Source organism: Haliaeetus albicilla, chromosome 8, assembly GCF_947461875.1.
Source record: "Haliaeetus albicilla chromosome 8, bHalAlb1.1, whole genome shotgun sequence".
NCBI classification, from domain to species: Eukaryota; Metazoa; Chordata; class Aves; order Accipitriformes; family Accipitridae; genus Haliaeetus; species Haliaeetus albicilla.
In genome coordinates this window covers 42,494,051-42,515,829 of record NC_091490.1, presented here as the reverse complement: position 1 = coordinate 42,515,829, position 21,779 = coordinate 42,494,051, and the positions used below count along the sequence as shown (strand labels likewise).

Genomic DNA, 21,779 nt, shown 5'->3' with positions numbered 1-21,779 from the left:
AGAGCCCCATGCTATGAAATGGAGCTGAGGGCTAGAGAGTAGCAGATCGTACAACCACCACCACCCATACATCAGTCAAAAATAAAAACTGTCACTCCATCGATGAAATGTCACAAAGCCTTCAGCAATTGTTTATTCTAAATACTACTGGCACTGATCTTCAAAGTGTTTTTGAATGACTGTAATTACTAAATGAACTCAAGAAAAGCAAAGACTGCAACTGCCAATTGACAAAACAGCCATTGTGTGCAGGGAGATTGCTGGCCACTGAGGCAATTAATCCGTTTGGTTTGCCAGGGCAGAAGGTAACATTCTTCCACCGGGTCAGAGGTAACCAGAAGCTCAGTGCAGCGCTGGAGGCACTATGCTTAACAGCCATGTGAGGTATCACAAAAGGTGTTAGCAGTTACAGGATTCAGTCTCAGCTTCAGCAGTTCATCCTTCAAAATAACAAACACTCATGAAACATTAACAGTCAAAAGTGAAATAGCATGTGTTTCTGAACTGATTTCCTAGTAGGCTTCTTTGAAAAGGGATTGTTGTTGACTTAGAGGGGTGGATGTTTTCTTGGGGGCAAGCTATCACTAGCAGTTCCCTTTCAGGTCTTTCCAATTGAACTTAATTTATAAGTGCCAAAAAGGTATAGGCAACACATGGCTGATAGCACAATTCAGCTTTAAACTTGTCTGCAATGATGCACCAAGTCTTTTGCAAGCTGGAAAAAAAAAAAAAATTTTTTTCAAGTAATAAAGGGGAAAATGTTATAGATGATGAAGAATTAGTGTTGTATCATTCCAATATCTCACACACAAAAAGCATGCCAGCACTACATTCAACCTCTGCTCTAAGAGAAGAACTCAGCACTGAAACGCCTGCAGGGCAAGTAGTAAACAATTTGAATTAAAAAATAATTTGGTGACACAGCATTCACTAATGGAGCACAGTGAAATGTCAGACATTACAGTTAAAGAAAAACTTCTGGGAAAAGTACAAATGTCCATAAATGGATTGCTACAATTGTAAATTTCTATAAAGTTCAAGGTAAGTAACAAGTTTGCTCAAAGAGAATGAGCATATCACATAGATGAGTTGCTAGAAGAAAAAGCTGTACTTCATAGTCTGAACGCTCATTTGATAATCCATAAGTAATGGTATACTACATTGCAAACATCCTGTTAAATGACCAAAAACACTTTATGCGAAAAATCTTAACTGTCTTCATTAACACGGCTGTTTTTGTAAAGAACAGAAAACAATTCTGAAACAGAGCCTGCTACTTTGGGATGCATTCAAAGAAGCAGTCGGGTTTTCATAAGAACTCAACTGTTGAGACAAACAGCTCTTCCCCACACCTTCCTCTCACCCAGGGCTGCTGTGGAGATCACCAAACAGACGGGCCTAAAACACCCCATCTAGTGGTTCAAAACAGAAATAGAAATAGCAAAAGAGCACCCGGGGGTCATCCACAGCTCCTCACTTCCTCAACGTGAAACTACACACCTAAACACCAGCATTTTCAGAGTAAGACTCCAGAAACGACAGCACAGATGCAGAATGGTTTGCTTTTAGCTTATCACAAGCACCTAAAAGTGGCTCTTAACATTGCCACAACAAACTTAACTTTACTGCAGGCTCTAAACTTTTCTAGCAGTAGTGTTTAAAAAGCATTCATTCTAGTTTATTTTATCTCTGCTTCAATGTAGTGACCTCTTAAGAATACGAGTTTGACACGAACACTGTTGACCAGAATGCAAGTTTGACACAAACACTTTTGACCACAATAATTTGTCTCAAAAAGTAAAGGCTGACTTTTTTTTTTTTTTAATTATTATTTCTGTCTTGAAGACACCAGCTTCCTTTGCCCTCATCTTACAGTGAAAAAACGTTTGTACAGGTGAGGTCTACACCAGAGAGTACTGTGTGTACAATTCCATGGTGCCAGGGTCACAGTGTTTTCTGGATGCAACAACATCAACATAACAGACAATGAATAAGTGAGAACATTTGTGCATACAAAAAGGGAAGCGAACATTGCAACAGCAAGCAACTTCAGCCCTTCTATAGTAAGTCTAAACCAAAGACGACTGCGAAGTTCAAAGTCCCAAATACCCATCTGGGAAAAAGGTGAGCCTGAGAATAGTTTTACCTGTCGACACTCTCTGAATCTGAGCCAGGCAAGCAACTCAGTGGCAGCATTCTCTTCCTATGCCCTACAGCTGTGTACGTATGTAACTTTGTAATTAAATATCCTGTGGGCAGCAAGGTGCTAGTTCAGTACAGTAAAGCTGAAAAGACAGGAAAAATGGTAAGACTTCAAGACTGTTCCTTATATTCCTATTGAGTAAACACCTTTTAGGAGTTGTAACATTTGCCAGAGGACTGTGTCTATCCACTAAAGAACTTGCTACCAGCTCAGTGTAAGTTGCCACCTTTATCCCAGTTGTCTCCTCAATAGACAACAATATTCACTAAGTAAAAAAAGTAACTGAGTATCCACGTGTAGAAAGCCTTCCCCATGAAACCCTTCACTGAATCCAGTGATTGCACAAGAGATGGAAGGGTAGCCCTTGGACGGCCTCTTTAAGGACATGACAGGTGGCAAAGTTGATTGCTGACAGTTATCATACCAGCTGAGCTTTCCAACTGCACTTCTGGCAGTTTTGGAGGGGAAAAAAAAGAAAGTCATTTTAGTTTGGGGAAAATCCTGATAAAGAGAATCATGCTGATGAATATAAAACAAACGACAATTAACATTATCCATAATAGCCAGTTGACCGATTTCTTTGCGTGCTGTTCAAGGCGGTCAGATTCATCCTTGAGCTTCTCAAAGTTCTGGTCTGCCATCCTGAGAGAATGCGATAGTGTCTGGGGAGCAAAGAGAATGAATGGTTTCAGACTCAGATTTGAAAGTTCTGACCATTATTTCTTCCAACAGAAAAAAGGTTCAATTGCACTATAAAAGCAGACAGGTATTGCCTCCAAGTCTCCCCACTCTAATCTCACCTGGAATCAAGTTATAGGTATAGTATTTAACATATTAGCACTTTAACCTTCTGGGTTGCAAAATTGAGAAGTTAGCACTTTAAACACACGCTACCTGGTTATCTTGTTTTATCACATTCTGCGCAGCCAGAGTGTTGTTTTTGAGACTGCGAGCCAAACTTAGCATTTCTTCAGCTAACTTCTCCTGCATATCCTGATGATGCTGTAACACAGCATCCAGCTCAACTGCTGACTGCTTCTCATCAGATGTAAGGCCTCTGCAAAAGCGTAACGGGAAAAAAATTAGGATTTTTACTTCCTTGTGGGCTGACCTCCCAGACTCTGCAACTCTAACAAGACAAGAACTCTTAAGTCAGCTGAAGTCATTATATTTCGGTTTCTACCAGCAGGCACTTCACCCAAATGGAAGTACATCTGCAATTTAAAGGTCACTGAGAAAGCAGTTCCCAAAACACTAAGCATCAGAATGAGAAATTTTGACTTACTTCCGCTTCCTTATGTTTAACTCCTCAGAATCTGGAAAAAAAAGAGTTAAATTTGTGTTTTAGCATGTTATAAATTCCCATGCAATCATAGGCTGAAGAAAATCCCTTACAGAAAACTTGTTTCAGATGTCCAAATCCTACTTGGCCCTCTACCCCAGGGAATATGGATTTCAAATGCCTACCTGTTTTCCACAGGGAAAAGACAACATATAACATCAAAAGTATGGTTGAGAGAAGAAAAACCCAGATGAATCATATCCCTGAGGGCATGGTTTAAGCCTGCGTGTCTTGGTGTTCTCTTTCAGGACACGTTAAGATTGGCCTAGCTCCAGCCACTGTAACAGTAGCTATGGAAACAGCAAATTAATTCCTACCAGTTCCCTACATGAATAACATGGCTGTATATTTAAGAGGAATTGAACAACGCCTACTCTAAGTGCCTAAAATAACATGATTTGCTCAGAGCAGAAGAGAACAGGAACAACAATAAAGGTAAACTGTCCTTGCTAATTCTATAATTAAAATGTCTGTTTCTGTATGAATTCTAGAAGAATAGGTTCCAGCAAGTCCCTGCTACCATACTGATAACAACACTTAGGCTTTCATCTGTTAGGGTTTTTAGGTTTGTTTGTTTTTAAAATCTGCTATCTTGAAAAGAAGTGAACCACTAAACTGAAAGTACACTTTGGCCAATCTCTAATACCTGACCTTCCTCCTCCTTTCCCTGTAAGGCTCAGGTTAACTAAAGTTAGAGAAAACAACAGATTAAACTTACCATCGATAGCCAAGGGGTCCTGGGAAGTAGAAAGAGAAACAAAACAGAAGATTACAAAGGGCCAGTGAAAAAAGAGTCCTCCAGGCCTCGCATAATACCTGTGCCCAGTATTTAGACTATCCAAACCAGAAAAAGGTGACTCCCCACCCAGCCTGGGACATGTGTGAGGCACAACCACCAAAGGCAGCTGAATGCAACAAGAGACAATCTATAAAGTAGCAGTAAAGAAGCAGCAGCACCAGAACATACTGTACCAAGCAGCTCACTCCTCATCTTGCCTGTGCAACGAGCCTTTGTCTGCAGATGGACTGTTTTAGTAGCTGGGGTTCTCTCTTTGGTTGTTGTAGGGGTACGTCCTGGGGCCAAGAACTGATTTGCCAGAGCCTTTTCAGTTGATGAAGACTGTGAGTAGCAAGAAGCAATGAAAAGTCATGAATATCACATTCTGCAGCATGAGGCCACCTGGGTGCGTAACTGACAAGGATACAGGGAACAGTTCTACAGCTGCTTCCTTGCAGAACAGCAAAGACAGTCTGAACAACAGCACTGACTGCACCCACACTAATTGCGGTATAGCTTATTGGCATTTCATAGCTCTCCAGATGCATGTGGTACCATCCAAAAGAGGTGTTAGGCCTAAAGGACAGTACCTGCCCCCGTATCTCTCATCAAAGAAGCAAGAAGGACATAGGCAAGATGTACTTTGCTTTTGAAAAGCAGGAAAGAAGTTTCAGATTTCATACAAAATACAAAAATCCAATTTATTTATTCATGTTTTTACAAGGACCATGTGATAAGATTTTAACAAGTGTTATTTTGAGACATAAGATAAAGGCAAAGATAGGAACAAGGCGATAAGGTGAATATAAGCTTTTTAAGCTGAACTAGTAGATCTTACCAATTTTTCAGCTTCTAAAAGTCCTTTTAGGAAGTCCACTTTACGAGAGTATTCATTCAGCAGTTCTGGGGCTGGCTTGCTATTAGAATTGAAAAATAATGTGAAAACCAGAAGTTATCAGTATTTTCTATTGTTTAGGTGACTTTCTACATAAAATAAAATAAAAAAGCAACACAAGGTTCTTCAAAGACGCATCTTCTAACAGAAGTAGCTTTGGGCTAGAAACATGCTTGCAATCCCTTACAAATCACCTTTTCCAAGGCACTGACAGCTTGGGGCACGGGCACTGCCCAGGGCCAAGGCTGACGTAGGGAAACGTGTCTGAGGACACGACAGAGTTGCACGGCTCCTCGCAAGGCTGTGTCGTAGCTGCTTTGGGGAGGCAGTTTCTCCCTCCCCGACAGGTATTTCCACAGAAAAGAGTACGCACTGCTGTGGTGTTTGTGGGCTATGTCTGTCTTACAGGTAAGAGACTAACGACACCACAAAAGACACCCGCCCACACCAGGATTTCAGAGAGGGACTCACCTGGACTGCTTCTTCAGCTCTCGGAGCATGTCTTCAAGAGCGGCCACATACTGAGGAGAAAAAACCCTTTAGGCGACAGCATTAAGGAGAAATATTCTGCCTGGCAGAGGCTGCCGCACGGCTGAGAGCGAGGCTGAAGTTTTAACACTCCATAGCGCTCACTGCCTCAGTTTATTTCGAGGAGCCGAACCGCGCTGCTGCGGGGACAGAGGAACAGGGGGCTCCCGGGCCGCCCACTTTTCCCGGCCGGTCTCCCCCCGCGGAGAAGGTCTCCCCCCCCAGAAGGCCGGGCCGCGCCTCACCTTCTCCAGCCGCCACTCCTCGGGGTCCCGCCGCTCCGCCGCCAGCGCCTCGCACCGGCTCAAGAGCCGCATCAGGTTCAGCTCCAGCCGCGTCGCGGCCATGGCGGACGGTCGCCTCCGGAAGCTGCCTCAGGGACACTTCCGGGCGGCGGACGCCATCTTGGGGCGGGGCGCGGAGCGCTGAGGGGGCTGGAGAGGGCTCACAGTGCAGTGGTGCGAGTGCTGTTTTTTTTAAAAAAACACCCCAAAACCAGAACAAAACCCCCTCCACACACGTCCAGGGAGGTGGCTGCTGCTCGGGGCCAGGGTGACAGTGCTGTGGTGGCACCGCCACAGCCCCAGAGACAGCGACTGAGAGTGCCCGAGGCTGCGCTCTTCTGGTTCAACATGGAGCAGGGCCAACAGACCAGGGAGTTCAGACCGATTCAGGCGGCCAGCCTGCTGCTTTTCAGAACGTTTTATGTACAATCGCATCTCGCCCTCAGGGGTTTCACTGCGCAGCTGGCAAGTGTGGGGAAGAGGAGGCAGCTCCGCGCAGTGCAAAAGCATCCAGTGCCATGGCTCGGCGCGGGGTTGTACGTTTGCTCCAAGAGCACCAAAATGCTCCGAGGTGACACCCTGTTAGCGCTTTCTTTGTGCGGAGAGCTTTTCCAATGCTTTATGAAGTACTAACAAAGCTATGCAATTCCGATCAAAGGCTTCCTTCGGAAGAAGTTGTTCATCAGACAAGACAGACATTGATAAACTAACACATGTATTTTTAAAAAGTGCAATGTATTAATAAACGTTTTTATATATTTTGGTCTCAGTTAAGGCTATTACAACATTAACAGTTCTGTAAACCACACAGAAAGTTGTCATAAAAACATAAAAAAATTAAGGCAACACACATTGACCCAAAGTCACTGTTGGTCCCGTTAGTCCATTGTAAGGCAAATGGAAAAAGGCATGACAGCAGAATCAGGGGACTTTTTTTTTTCCTGTACACTCAACCCATGTATTTTACCCAACACAAGTTTTATGTTCTGCTTTCTTTGTAGGGTTTTAATTTAAAGAGAAGAATATTTGTTTTAAACAACCTTGCTTAACCCTTACAGTACTGTACATTTCCAGGCTGCCTTCCCAGCCATGTAAAAGAACATGAACAAGTTCACAGCCTTCAAAGGGTTAAAGCCAAAGCTGCGGTCAACTTCAAAAAAAGTCCAGACAGCTTAAGTATTTCACTTCTCTATACAGGGAATGTGAGAGTAAGGGTCCGAAAACCTCCGTTTTACTTTTGCTGTTGGTTCATATTCATCCAAGAGTTCCTGAGCGTGGGCCATTGCAGACCCTTGTGCAATGTATACAGAGTGGATTTTATCAGTTCTCCTTGCTGGCTGCTCCCTTCGTCTCACCATTATTTGAGACTCTTCGTTAGCCGAAATCTTGCCCTGGGATTCTGTACATTTTAAAATCCCGGGAGGAAGTTTTATATTTGCTGTTGGCATCACTGGAGTTCGACGGGGCACTTTAATCCTGGACAGTGTTAAAGATAATCTGTGTCTTGAAGCCAGGGATGCAGAGGAAGAATTTGAAGAGGTTTGCAAAAGAGAAGGCACTTTGAAAATGTCTTTGGCAGGCATACTGGAGCTCTGACCACGGCAGTGTAGTCCGATAATTGCTTTAAAGAAACAAGATACTTAGATACTGAAAGCATGCATAAAAAAGTAACTCAATACAAGCAACTGTGACCAGGTAACATCTGGTCACCTGGCTGTATGCAGTGAAAGATGTAGAATAAAAAAAACACACACTACCTTAATACTGACCTTCGGTATCCATCCGTCCTGTTCTATCTTCAAGAAGGCTCTCTGTGCTTGCTGAGGTCTCAGAGTCTACATTTTCCTCATCAGAGCCTCGCTGATCAAGCTCAGGTAACCGGTAAGTTATATCTTCCCTACATCAGAACAGAGATTGTAGCACTCTAGAAAGACAATGTCTCTGACACGAGCAACTTTATGCAGCTCATATTCAGAGGTAAACCTTCCTGCATGTAGTCACTAAATATTAATTCTCATGGTATTTTCCTCTCAGCTAGTCCTTTGTATTTTCCTTTTCACGTTCATAAAGGCCTACAGAACAGAATGAACTAGATAATTTTGGACAAAAGTTATACTGCTTTACTATCTGTATTACCTCCAACTGCAAAAGGCATGACCTACAGAGATAAAGGGTGACTTACTTTTCTTCTTTTATTGACTGTATGCGATCAATGAGAATCTCCTTTTCCCGGTTATCGGCTTCAGAAACTTCCTCTTCTTCATGCAGTGAGTCCAGTTCTGAGTTGCCACTGTCATTTCCTTTGACCTGTGAGCTTTTACTCTGCAAGACAAACGTATGTGTAACACTTCTCAGTCATAAGAAGCTATACAAGTCTTGACTGTCCACTACTTGCAAGGTGGAAGACAAATGAGTAGGCCAAATGAAAGGCTGATGGAACTGATGAAGAGCTGTTAGTTATCCGTACAAATGTTTCAAAAAGTAATAGAAATTTTTCTATTCACCTGATTTCTGGGGTTTTGTTACTGTTTTTGAAGCACAGTAATTTGATTTGCCAGCCTCAGCTTAGTTTTAGTAGTCACTTATAAATAATATTATTACAAGTTGCATTCAGAATGTCTATAAAATACCAGAGTCATGACAGAACAGGTCAGCAGCCCTGCATGCAGTCTGAGGAGAAAGTTGCACCAATACATGCAGTCTCAATTGTTCGAAAGAGTATTTAAAATGAATCGAAAGAGCATTTAAAACCAAGTTACAATACATGTAGTAAGTATTTTAGTCATGCAATAGTACCATAAGAAAAAAATAAAAACCAACCATGCACTCTTAACACAGTGTACATACCAGCATCCCCTCATAAGGGGAAGAAAACCCAAGTTTTACAGGCCAGAGCTAGAGAGAGATGAAGATCAAATTCACTATATGCAGCTTCTGATCAGACAGTTTGGTTTGTTTTAATCAGTACAACAAAAACAAAAGAAAAAGTGTATTTGCCCTAATAGAATGCAGCATATTTTTGTCCACCATCCATCTCTGGAGTGAATGAACTCCTTTGCCACGTAAGGGACTCAGCAATCTTAGTTCTACTGATTGAATTATGTGGGCATAGATTTTGACCACTACAAGAGCAGATCCCCACCCCTGAGCCCCTCATTTATGAAACTGAGATTCCAGTGCAGCTGTATATTTAGCTCCTACCTACAGCTCTGGGCAAGTCCAAATCCCTTTTCTTCTTATCTTGCAATTGATCTTTGACTTACTGGATGGGATGGACAGGATAAATAAGTAGCACATCCCTTCCCAAGAAACTGGTGGGATGCTTTCTGCTGGACAGCGTGGGTCTGTGATTTATTTCAACACTTACCGTATTCTGCCGAAGCAATGAGAGTCGTCGAAAAGCAATGCTCTCAGCTGCTTCCAGCTGATTTATTTCATCCATTTTTATCTTGTACTTCCTTATCTGTTCCTTTATGAGCATCTCTACACACCTGGACAAAAAGGCAAGGAGTTTATTGAGCAGCCTCATACTATAAAGGCTCTAGGGACAACCATGGTGGGATGAGATGCCTCTCCTGGCTTGGGGATGTTTGCCACACACGCATGTGGATGGCATGCAATCAAAGTGCCCCAATGCATGCCTTATAAGGGGTAGCACTGCATGGTAACAGGGTGAAGAGTCCAACACAGCAAGCAAAACAGGACAGACTGTTAAAGGTAATGGCACATGTTCTTCCTGGGATAACCACAGCCTCTCACGCTGACTGTACACAACAATGGTAAGCAAACAGATATTACCATGGCTGCTAACTGCTTCTTCTACCTGTCTTCCCTGTGCTGGCACAGACTGGTAGATACAGAATGAGCCTGCAACCACTCTTTTCCACCTCTATGGCCCCATGGGTAAGTAGGAAGTGACAAAAAGCTGTCATTTTTCAAACTCTGTTTTCGTTGGAGGCAGGTGCAAGGCCAGCCATGCAGTGAGGATGGTGAGGGGCATTCAGAGAGCCAGAGCTGCTGGAGGGTGAGGAGAACAAAGAGGATCAAGGACAGAACCTTCTTCAATTCAAGGAACAACACAGAAGAAATTATCAGGGGTTTCCAAGTATGCAGGAGACAGTTTAATTCTATATCCTACTGTTTATTATGGCTTGTATCTCAGCAAAATATATATGATTAGTGTACAATCCCCCCAAAAGATTATCTTGATGTAAAATACAAACCTGATATTTAAGATTTAAAAGTTGTCCTACTTTATGCTTTGTAAACTTGAGACAGGTGGAAGGACTCAGAGAAGGGCATATAAACTGGCAGCACTAGCAGAGCCAGAATTAAACAACTCTTAACCCTCAGTTTCTCAGCTTGATAAGAATAAGGTTGTAACAAATGCAGGTAGTAGAACAGGTCTTCCATCATATTTCAAAGTACTACTTTGCAGCAGACTACGAAAACTTACATGGTTGTTTTTGAAACATCCTTCATGCTGGTTAAAGGGTCAGAGGTATCAGGACAACGCAAGAGGCATGGAGCAAAAACAATGGCCAAGGCATTGGGTGACATGCGGTTGACATCTTCTATCAAAGCCACTCTGAAATTCAATGTTCAGAACAAAAAAAGATTTTTTTAAGCGAACGTTTCTAGAATACAAGCAATCTGATCAAACTTTGCCAGAGTTCCCAAATAACATGAAAGGAAGCCTCTAGGGTACTAAGTATGTACAGCAGTTCAAAGAAGTTTTAAAATTATTTCACACCTACCAAGTAGACAAGTTTCATGCATCAGAAAAAGGAACAAGAAGCCAACCAGGTTAAGCTAGTTTGGTAGTCTCTCAAAGTATGCCTGGTGATTCAGTGCCTCCTCTTTAAAAATCCCTTTTCCCTATGTTCAGAGGGTCACTTGGAAAATTCACAAGTTCCTTGGATAAGAGCAGCCCCCTTTGCCAGTACCATTTATCCCTGCTCCCAAGACTAGCATATGCGCAAGTGTTTACAATCCTTATGCAGTCCCTACTAAGTACGCTAACATCCTTAGTTCACTATGTACCCATCCATATAAATCCTGGTGTTCAGACAACTCTCCTAGTCTTTCGGATCTGTCTTCAAAGCTGTTCTTACATCATTTGATACAAATACACCAGATGGTAGAAGTAAGCACGCATCTGTTTTTAAGCACAACTATCAACTTCAATTCTTTCATTTCTAAACCAGCAGCACAATACCTACACTGACACTCAAGGGGTTAAGATTTTAGAAAGCTTCCAAGAGGGACTCAAAGTCACATGGAGTTTCTCTCCAAATGAAGTAATTGAACTCATTACTTGACCAGATGGAAGATGAGTCGCTCCAAGGTATTATGATTTGCTTGTGGAAGCTGTTCAAGGACACTGTAAATGGCACAGAGTTGCTCCTGTTTTTCTGGTAGCTCTGCACAAGGGGAGAAAGCACAAGATCATAATTGCTGTGCAATGCTAGTGGAAAGCCACCAAGCACTTAATGACATTGTCTCAAACTGCCTGCAACAGATAGAGATTAAATTCTTAGAAGTCACACTGTCAGTTCATTTACCAATTGTTGTAACTGGATGTTAAAGTACGCCTCACGGCACTGCAATTTTCCTGCTTTTTCAGCTGCTGCTGCTAGCAATCATTAAGTGACACATCAAGATCTCCAACAATATTTAGGGTGCCTTACTCCCACTGCAGTTAAATGAATCTAAAGATTTGAGATACCTGGCTAGCTAGATCTGGTCCAGAACATGGAGAAGGAAAAAAAAAAACCACAAAACAACCAACCCTGTACAAAGGGAAAACTATTCACATGCTTGCTGTTTTTAGAAAGGGCAGTTGTATAATAACATTATACCTCAAAAAAAGGAATCCTAAAGCAAGGTCAAGTAAGCTAGAGGAGAAATTGCCTGAAAAGTGTTTTATGAAAAATGTCTAAAATCACTGCTGTAAGTGTACTGGTAGGAAGCTGCTCAGCCAACATGAGCATCTTAGAGGTTTCTTTTCCCAAGGACATCGGCAAGTTAAAGAAAAGCCTTTGCTTCAAACATTTCTAAAACCTACCTACAGCTCGGAGAAAATCGTTGTACTGTGCAGATGTCATTAGTGGATCTGGTAATTCCCGTAGCCATTGCTTAAGAATCCCCGTAATAGTGTGAATAGGGTAATTCTCCAGTTTCACTGAGTTTGGATCTGAAAAGAAATGTTGTTTTGAGCAGTTCATTCCTTTGATGTACACAATGGGGCCCCAAAGAAGTAAGATTAGAAACACTCAAATCTCTTGTTCACAGAATCAAAGTGGCAATTCAGAGGAAAAAAAAAATTTCGCTGACAGTCACTTACATGTACTAAGTAGCTTTTTCCAGCCAACAAAAATAATACAGCCCACATGGCCACCAAAAAGCTGTTTTTTAAGACCCTAAATGTGCCAGATACTTTCAGATAGAAAAGAATTGCAGGGAAATCTGACATTGTACAAGGAAGTCAAAAGGGTGGACAACATTGTCTGACCTGCTTGCAGCAACTGTTTCAGCTCCTTCATACGATTTGCTGATCCTGATTTCCTGTAAATGCCTTCTGTGTAGAGGCCGTGCATCTCCACATACTCTAGCAACTTCTCCATGACAATGGGGACTGAATTTTTCTCACTGGTCAGGGAACTCACACACACTCCAAAATGACGTGGTTCTGCATCCTGTTCATTCTAGAATTCATACAGGTCAAGCACTGTGAATACCTGTTTCCAAGCTAGAAAATTCTGTTGTTTCATGCTACAATTAGCTTATGGTTCCAGGAACAAAAGCTGAGTGTTTTATTCTAGCTTGCTACAAGCCTTTGATCACAAGGCAGATTTCCTGAGCTGCAGCAATAAAGAAACTTCATGGTACACATTGAAGGATCTCTTTTAACAGTTTGTCCAACACAGCGCACGTAGTTTAAAGGAAGAGTTCCCAAATTAGCTCAATATCACCTTTTAGAAGAATGTTCTGTTTCTACAACTGCAGGGCCTGCCTCTGACTACAGGCAGAGAACCATTTAAGCAATTTTTATTCAGTGCCTGGACATCCACTGTTCATTTGCTGAGAAAGTAAGGCAGTATTTTGCACGTATCAGTTATGGCATCACAGTACCGCATCCCAGATCTACAGTTCTTACCTTTTTTCCACAGGATGTACAGCTGCTCTGGATTTTGGACATGCATTTCTTGTGACAAGTCAGCTTGCAAACTAGAGAAAAGAGCAAATGTTACAAGCACTCCAAATCACATTAAAATGCTAAGTATCTTGTCTTATTCACTTACTATATAACCTGCATGTACCGTTCACTAAGCCCCATCTGTACCAGCCAAAGTTACAAGCAATCTGCACATATTGTAAACTAAGTGGCAAGAACGAGGTGTTTTCACTTACCACTGCAGAGACAGGCCTTTTCCATGGGCCAGATGTAGGATGAGCAGTGTTCACACGATTGCCGTATGCTCACTTGGTAGTTTGTGAATACGTGGCCATTGTGTTCTTCAATCTGGTAGGAGACAGGAAGAAACTAATGAACTTTTTTGCCTTTTTTATTATTATTAATAAAACTATCTACCCTATCTTAGATTTCCACTTTTGTTTTACAATTACAGCTGATGGCTTTGACCTTGAAACCAAATTTCACTCTATCTTAAGGCAGCTGGTTTGCTGGATCATTTCATAATTGACTTGCCGCTTTGATTAAAGTTCATCAGTGCAATACATTAGCTATAGCTTGTTATTAATATTTAGTAGTTGTTTTCCTTTAAACAGTCCCACGATTAAGGCAGCCATTAAGTTCTAAAGGACGCTATGGACAAGCAAGAAAATACTTGAGTACCACCTATCGCTGCATAAGCAAGGTCTTTGATTTATGGAAAACAGTTTTACACTGTGTCACATCTTCGTAATAGAGGTAAGTGGTTTAGCATGCAAACTAAAACAGAACTTCAGTACAAAATCAAGCTCTTTCAAGAGTGTTTTTCTTTGTGTTCTGTGAGTGGAGCTGAGGACTTCGATTACTGCAAAAAGAAAGTACTTACTGCACGATCTTGTTTTCGTTTCTTCTTCTGGGCTTTGGTTTGCTGCAGTGGATACAAAACTGGCATTAGTCTTTGAAATTCAGACATTCCATTCCCTTTTTTTTCCTATTCAGTTTCCCAGAGTCTACTTCACCTCCAGACATTTGAGACACTATATTGCAGCTTCAGCTTGGTATGAGGGTTGTCTGAGCTCACACTGTCAACTTCCTAAAAATCAACTGAGCTCACTGCCTGATGACAAAGCAATTCCATCTCAAAAACCTTCAGAAAACCCCTAAGTTTTCACCAAAGAAAATGCGCAAACACTTTTATGATTCTTACAAGAGTAAGTTAAATAACGAACAATTCCAAAAAGGTGTATCAGCATTCAGAATTTGTTATACACATAATTTGTGTACGGAAAGTGTTTCCAAAATAATGAAGAATGCTATGGAAAAGATTTCTGAGGTAACACAGGTTCCTTATCCTAGGAGAGTACCATTGTTTAATCATCCTATAAGCCAGTAACGGAGTAAGTTTTATACCTTGGGCTGCTCAGATTCCTCTTTTTTTGTATATCCCCTGATGAATTCATCCAGAAGGGACTGGAAGAGATTCAAAACCAGCTTGACTTCTTTCTCTTCCCTTTTTTTGGCCAGATTCGTAACTAGAAGCTGGTAATTTTCCACCAGATCTTTGTAGCCAACATGGATTTGCCCATTCTAGAAAAGGAAATAATATTATTCAGAAGACAGTCTTCTTGGATACCATTGAGACAGTTTCATATTTGTATGTGTTTAAGTTCAGAGATGAGAAAACATGCTCATGATTAAAATAAAAGATAACAGCCCATGACAGAAACAAGTTAGCACATTTCCCTACTACACTGTAGAAGGGCACTTGGCTGAGACAAGGCCGTGTCGGAAGAATATTGGAAAAGCTGTTGGCACTTCTCTTCGGTGTTTAAACACAGCAACGTAAAGAGGCTGAAGACAGCAAAATCCACCCATTTCTAAAAATAAGCTATGGCTGAGTAAATGAGAAAAGGGAAACAAAACACTCTGCTTAAGATTACAGCAGAACTCTAAAATGTTCTTTTTCAAGTCTAATATTCAGCTTCGAATTCTATGCTAAGAGTTGCTGAATTGCTTTGTTAAAGAGCTGTAGGTCACGCATTTAAACTGCACATTCAATTAATTTACTACCTACCAACACTCTACTTTATTGAGACTTACTACTTACAGGAGCAGAGTACATGGTCTTGATGTTTCCTCTAAACTTCTCTGTGGCTTCAAAAAACAAATATTCAACACCAGACTTCTGGGAGCGTAAGTCATTGATCTAGAAGGCAAATACATCTGCATCAAATTTCTTCCAACCAGTGTTAAGCTTCAGTTGCTGGACTTAGTCATCTACAACCATTTCAATTATTTAAAACAACAGTTCTTAATGCACTGTGATGAGGATACAAAATAGGAGAGTCAGGTAGTTAGGCTCTAGAGAACTCTCTCTATTTCCTTACGACTCATACTTTTTAAAAAAAAATATACAACTTTTGCTGCCCACTTGTTTGTAAACAAATGAAGAACTAACATGAATACCACAAGTATTTAATGTAACATAATGCGTTCAGAGACTTAAAGGAAGGAATAGGAAGGGCTTTAATACAGATGTAAGTTGGTCAAGCTATCAAATCAATTCCCCTTTGCTTTAAATCCTAATATAAACTTGTACCTAGAAAAGTAGTCTTTAAAATTCCACACAAACAGTGAACATAGACCTGAATTTTATCATAGTTGCGTGCCTCTTACCTTGTTTAGGAGGAACTCATCAAGATGTTTCAGTTCATTGGCATTCGCAATCTCACGGACCATCGAAGCTCGCCAATTCTGAGACACACTTGAGATCTTGCTGATCTTTATAGTACGGTTCTTCTTTGTTTTACTGCTCTCTTTCACATGGCGCTCCCCTGCCTGGAGGCGACTTGGCTGTCCAGAAGAAGCTGGAAAAGAAATTAATTTGTATATTAAAGCAGGATGACTGAATTCTGCAGTATTTGTTTCCATGCAAAACACTACGGAAAAGATGGATATTAGAAGCTGGAGATAAATCACAGAAACTCACCTTCTGAAACTTTCAGGGTTCCTCCTGTTTCTGGAAAGAGGACACAAGATACAAGGGAAAGGCCATCTTCATCAGTCACATCAGGACTCTCCTTTGGAGTTTTCTTGTCTGGCTTTTTCCCCAAAAGTCTACGCAAAGGACTTTTAAAAGCAGACCTGAACGTAAAAGCAGACACAAGTCTGTCACATTACTAATGGAAGCTGGCTCTACTACAAGAAAAGGCTCTTCTAACAGTATAGCTAACACCCACAATAGGATTGACCTCTATTGTGCATATATTTCCTCTAAGGTCCAACCTGCAGAAAAACTGAGCCTCAGAAAAAAGGAAAGGCAGTCTGGAAGCACATCTGGACATGCTGATATTTACTACATTAGGGCACAACCTTCAACGTACACGGAGACAACACATCACATATCCAAGACATCATTTCTGGCTCAGCAAGTCCCTAAGTTGCAGAATGCCAGAAGCTGGAGAGGCAGGCCAGGGAAAGAGCATTACATGCTTGCCGGGTTCTTAAGCTTTTCTCTTGGTGTCTTATTTCTTAGTCTGGATGACAGTATGCTATGTGAACCTTTGATCTGAGCCTGTACGATGGTTCTTGAGTTAAAAAGAACCAGTTCGAAGTCCAGTGTTATGCAAGAAGCAGAGAATCTGTTCCTCAACAGGGTCAGATATCATGCTTGCATCAACACGAAGCAGCAACACAGCCACTCATGTAGCTGATGTCAACACGTGTGTTTCCACAATCACAGTCTCAAGATGCTCAATTCTAGTACCAGTGGAAAAATCTCCTTTTTTCGTTTTCTCAAAGGCAGGCCAGTCACACACAGAATACATACTTGGCATCTATTTGCTGACTTGCTGGCTGCATGGAAACAATGGCATCTGAGGTAGGTAAGAGGTCACTGGGCTTCTTTTGCATGGGATATTTCTTGTTGCCTTTTTCTTCTTCTGTTGCATCTGGTGATTGCTACAGCAGAGAGGAGTCATCAAAAAACTACATATTGAGTGAAACAGATTCTTTAAATGGTTTTAAAAACTAGAATGGTGAAGAAATAAAGTTTGCTTCATCAAGGCAGAACACTTTACCCAATACATATTAGGTTACTAATGTAAGATCTAAGTATATTTAATGCTTTGATCAAGGGTCCATTTATTAAAAATTAATTTTTCAAATTGTTGTATAATATTTGCTAATGAAATTTTTTACATAGATATCAAGCAAAAAAAATAAACCTGAAAGGAACGCAGGCATACAGAACACACTATAGCCAATTATTCACAAATATTTAATATTTATAAACAAGGATAATTAAGTATAAATATGCACAACAGCATCAGTACCTGATTCACGGCAACAGACTGGGCCAGTGTTGAGAGATCACTTAATGAATTCCCCTTCTTTCTGCAATGTTACAAGATTAGTTTCAGAATATATATTTTATAGAACTCTGTACCCTCTTAATATTTACCACCATTTAAGTAGCCCACATATCAACGCTATATCTGAGAGAGAATCCTGATCAACTCTTGCAACTCACTTTCAAATGCAAAATGTACTGGAGAAGTAAAAAATATGGCTATGTCAGATTTCCTGCCACATCAGAGGGATGATGCTTGCAAACCACAAGTCACTAAAACCTTGTTTTCAATGCACAAAAGACACATGAAAATAAACTCCAGACACTACTTTAGTTAAAGCCCTGACTCTCCATTTTAATTCAGTAAGGCAGGCTTTGTATCTTTTGTTAGCTTCTGAAAACATTCTACCCATGCAGATTCAACTACAGGACTCGGGACTGGGAGCCAAGAAAAAGCAGCAGTTGTTCATAGCTCTATTTTCTGCCATAACATGGCCAGATGCACAAGCCCTCAGGAGTTCTCCATCTATTTTTAAATATTACAGGTATCTGTTTTCTGAAAACATCAAAGTAATTAGGAAGATGCCCTTACTCTAGCTGATCCTGAGGAGACTTATCCGCACGTGTTCTTTCATCCAAAGACTGACTCAGCATATCATTCTGACCAGCATCAGACTGTCTCTTTCCTTTCCACTTCTCTCTCTTGTACTTCAGCTTCCCTGGGTCATCCACATATCTCTGGATTGGGGAAGAAGTGGGACTATCCAGATCTTTGGTTGCCTTCTGAACAAGACGTTTGGTTTTATCTGCCCAGCATTCAGCTGGAGTTTGAAAGCTCCCAGTAGCAGATAGTGTATTATGAAGATTCAGTGCAAGATTTGTTGGCCTTTCAGGGCAGTTAAAGCTTTGGCTGCCTCTTAACTGGTTATTTTGATTCCCTTGTGTTTTCATTCTATCAACTGCCTTATCATCTACTTCTGATACAGGTGGTTGCTCAGGAATAAAACTACTTTCTTTTATCTCGCTTGATGGTGACATGTCTGAAAGACCTTTTTCTTCACTTGGACTTTTCTCTCCCTCGCCGCTTCCTTGAAGGACAGTATCTTGTGCTGTGGATTTCTTTGGCACTGGAACAGTTTCCAGGGCCTCTTCAGAAGAGGTTTGTTTCTCATAGCACGGTGAAGGTGGTCCTTCGAAGGAAAACAGGACATGCTTATTCTGTAACTCGTTATGTTCCAGCCCCCTCTGCCGGCGAGATTCACGTTTCTCCCGGCTGTTTGTTACTTTCTCAGAGCCCTCTGTCATGTTCTTCTGGGGTAATGTGGCTTTTTCAGATGAGCTCAGGTTTTTGGCTTGCTCATTTGGAGTTTGATCTCTGTCCCCAACAGCTTGATCCACCTCTGACTTGTGTTTCACAGGCAACTGATCTGTTGCTGGTTCACTGTGCTCATCCTTGCTTATATCATTCTCTCTGTCTTGATCTTCCTGCATTTCTCGCTGCTTTTCTTCAGCTTTCTGCTTTTCTATAGCCATTTTCTGAAATCTGTTAAGAATTTGTAAGATGAAAAAACAAATATTTAATGCCCAACAGTCAACAAAAGTACCCAACTGTTCAAATGCAGCCTAAATAGCAATACAGACACAAAGTAAAAATACACTCACAGTCCCAGTATGTCAACATATCACACAGAAACTGAGCTTGGCAGGTGAAGCCAAGTAGCTAAGTGGTTAAAATGCATGTTTTCATATCATGTTGCTCCTCTTCCTTTACCTCTTACGCTGCAGATGCCCTCTGACCATGGCTTGCAGGAGACAAATTCTCTTTTTCTGTTGAAGGTAGCATTTTCGCTCCCTGTATCTTCGCCATGCTGACTGAATATAAATGGCAGCGTTATTCCTTTGCAGTGCCATCCTAACACAACGGGAACGCCAGTAGGCCTAAGAAGGAAGATTTCTAAAGTAAAGGAGGGGTACTTGAAGGTGGGGAGTGTTATTTGAGAGGGTTTGTGTGTTTGTCAGGAAAAGAAGATTGGCAATTCTCAAAGATACCTGTAGAACAATGGCTGCTTGTCGTGTTCTGAGAAAACGTCTCCTTTCTAAAACCATCCTGAGCCAGCTCTGAAGGAGAATGATTTTCCTGATCACTTCTTTATGTAGTGTATCCTGTAGTATCTGCCGTTCAGCCTCTTTCATAAAAACCTGCTCAGTTAAAGAAAAGTTCATCAATAAACAGTTAATAGGAGCCTTTCAGCCCCCACTGGACGTATCTCCACAAGCTTAAAAATAAGAATGGTAATGCTTATTAATGAACTAAACCTTATCAGCTGACAGCATCCCCCAAAAGTAAAAGTCCTTTTGTTATACCAAATCTCAGTGTTTGGACTCTAAAACACACAACAGTACTTACAGCCTTCAAATCAGAACCCTTCTAAAATGAAAACATTGACCTGTTTGACAAATGCCAATAGCAACAATTTCCCAAAAGTAATATCCATATAATACAGATTTGTACTGTATTGCAAGAAGACACGTTGGCATCAAAACCAAGGAGGCAACTACTAACATCTGTGTCAATATTTGCAAGAGTTAAAATAGCTAATTTAAGTACAAAATGCAGAAAAATGAACGGCACTAAATTTTGCAGTGTACATCAGTATTTCTTATTAGCTTATGGAAAGTTTCACAGACCTTTGTCTTCCCTATTTGATAGTAGTTTTCATCCAGTTTTAGTTTATTCAAATAAACACAAATGTCTTCCTTAGAGGCTTTGGCATTTTTGGGTAGTAACACCTGAAACTGGTCTATGAATTCCTGTGAAAAGCAGAGACAGCAAGAGATCAAAGTTAGAAGGCAATTCACAAGTTTAGATTTAGCTTTATTTTAGAAATTTAGTTAAGACAGCTAAGCTACAGGAGTTTGAAAGTACTTATTCCTCATTCCAGACTCAGCTATTTTTTCCTACTCTGTAAAATGCAGGCTTCATTCAGCCTCCAGTTAACGGTAAAGATCACCTATATGTGATCTATAAAGCTACTTGCATAGAGTATTTTATAGAAAATGAATTTACATACAGAGTAATGTGCAGCACTAATTGCTTGTATTTGCAGCACAGCACTCAATGTTTTCCTTCATGCAACAAGTAGAACAACTTACTGGTAGATGACTCGCACAATAGTTTAGACTACAACTTGTTACCATGCCAGCTCTATCAAAACTACAATGAATTTTTACAGCTCATCCCAAGTGGTCATGAGCTTCACATGAAGGGACACACAAAAGACTCTGAGGCAATGCGTGTTTTTCCAAAAAGAGCAGGTATTTCTGAAAGCATAATCCGCTTCCAGTTCCTCACATACCTCGAATGTGTATTTGGCACTGTAGCCAGATCTTCTGATTCGCACAGTTTCTAGCATGCCAGTGTATCTTAACTGTTGAAGCACCAAGCTTTCATCAAAAAGCATCTCTTTCTGAAAAAGATCAACAGTCAACAGCTAGTAAATGCCTGAAGAGTCCTGTTTCTGTCCAGCAGAGAAAGCACATTCTGTTTTCACACCTTAGTTATCTTTCACCTTCATACAGAATGACAGTGAACAAGCTGAAAGAGTTATATTGCAGGGCTAGAAGACTTAGATCCTCAGCAGTGACATTAGGTAAGGTCTTAAGGCAGTCTTACCTTCTCAGCATTGGAGCGGATGCAACGGATGAAGAATGGCTCAGCTTTACCCAGTGTCTCCAATAACTTATTAAGTGAAGTCTGAAATGAAATATTCAGAAACATTTTTCTTCTTCAGATATCAGCATCTTGAGCTGCATTTGATAGCAGTACAGCTTCTTCCTCAGAAATAAGGTTGTTTCATGTCTGATGGCTATACAAAATCCTATTTCATCCAATACAGAGGTTCTCCCATACTGCACAGCAGATCCCTGTATTTGTTTTTACCTTTTCTCAAGATAATTAAAAGTGGGGTTTGAATATGCTGTAACGGTAGCAGTAGATCTGCATACAAGGATGAGGCTGATTGGTAGAGAGAACTAACACATTTCATAGTGTAAGAGTAGTCTCTACATGTAGTCTAACTTCAACCAAGTAATAAACCTACTTCAGACAAATCCCAAGAATAAAAACCACTTTGTTTTTCAAGCAAGATCAGCCTAGATCAGACCAGGAAGGTCTGTTCCCATGAGGCCAGTGTGCACCCAGAGGTGTGTACCACCACATCAGTC

The 21,779-nt window shown here is 41.0% G+C and overlaps 2 protein-coding genes across 16 annotated transcripts in view; both read right to left on the bottom strand.

The window, feature by feature from the left end:
• Positions 1-105: 105 nt before the first annotated feature.
• On the bottom strand, positions 106-6,150 carry USE1 (unconventional SNARE in the ER 1). The gene is made up of 8 exons (XM_069790361.1): positions 5,992-6,150; positions 5,690-5,739; positions 5,162-5,240; positions 4,513-4,665; positions 4,264-4,282; positions 3,489-3,519; positions 3,098-3,260; positions 106-2,865 (listed from the first exon to the last, which is right to left on the bottom strand). The coding sequence occupies exons 1-8, from the start codon at positions 6,091-6,093 to the stop codon at positions 2,683-2,685; spliced, it is 780 nt and encodes a 259-aa protein (XP_069646462.1). The 5' UTR covers positions 6,094-6,150; the 3' UTR covers positions 106-2,682.
• Positions 6,151-6,724: 574 nt separating this feature from the next.
• MYO9B (myosin IXB) overlaps positions 6,725-21,779 on the bottom strand; it is a 45,481-nt gene continuing 30,426 nt past the window's right edge. For 11 of the 15 annotated variants that reach the window (XM_069790344.1, XM_069790341.1, XM_069790339.1 and 8 more), the window contains 24 exons: positions 21,229-21,309; positions 20,912-21,022; positions 20,244-20,366; positions 19,605-19,754; positions 19,327-19,493; positions 18,148-19,098; positions 17,539-17,599; positions 17,034-17,164; positions 16,194-16,348; positions 15,881-16,071; positions 15,312-15,410; positions 14,615-14,791; positions 14,091-14,132; positions 13,444-13,555; positions 13,190-13,260; positions 12,545-12,737; positions 12,098-12,226; positions 11,348-11,453; positions 10,487-10,618; positions 9,398-9,521; positions 8,878-8,925; positions 8,213-8,352; positions 7,800-7,927; positions 6,725-7,651 (listed from right to left, as the gene is read on the bottom strand). In XM_069790344.1, coding sequence (XP_069646445.1) covers positions 7,212-7,651; positions 7,800-7,927; positions 8,213-8,352; positions 8,878-8,925; positions 9,398-9,521; positions 10,487-10,618; positions 11,348-11,453; positions 12,098-12,226; positions 12,545-12,737; positions 13,190-13,260; positions 13,444-13,555; positions 14,091-14,132; positions 14,615-14,791; positions 15,312-15,410; positions 15,881-16,071; positions 16,194-16,348; positions 17,034-17,164; positions 17,539-17,599; positions 18,148-19,098; positions 19,327-19,493; positions 19,605-19,754; positions 20,244-20,366; positions 20,912-21,022; positions 21,229-21,309 — 4,062 coding nt within the window. In that variant the 3' untranslated portion in view covers positions 6,725-7,211. Of the gene's footprint in view, positions 7,652-7,787; positions 7,928-8,212; positions 8,353-8,877; positions 8,926-9,397; positions 9,522-10,486; positions 10,619-11,347; positions 11,454-12,097; positions 12,227-12,544; positions 12,738-13,189; positions 13,261-13,443; positions 13,556-14,090; positions 14,133-14,614; positions 14,792-15,311; positions 15,411-15,880; positions 16,072-16,193; positions 16,349-17,033; positions 17,165-17,538; positions 17,600-18,147; positions 19,099-19,326; positions 19,494-19,604; positions 19,755-20,243; positions 20,367-20,911; positions 21,023-21,228; positions 21,310-21,779 lie in introns of all 15 variants that reach the window. The other 4 variants (XM_069790351.1, XM_069790352.1, XM_069790346.1 and 1 more) reach the window with 2 other exon arrangements.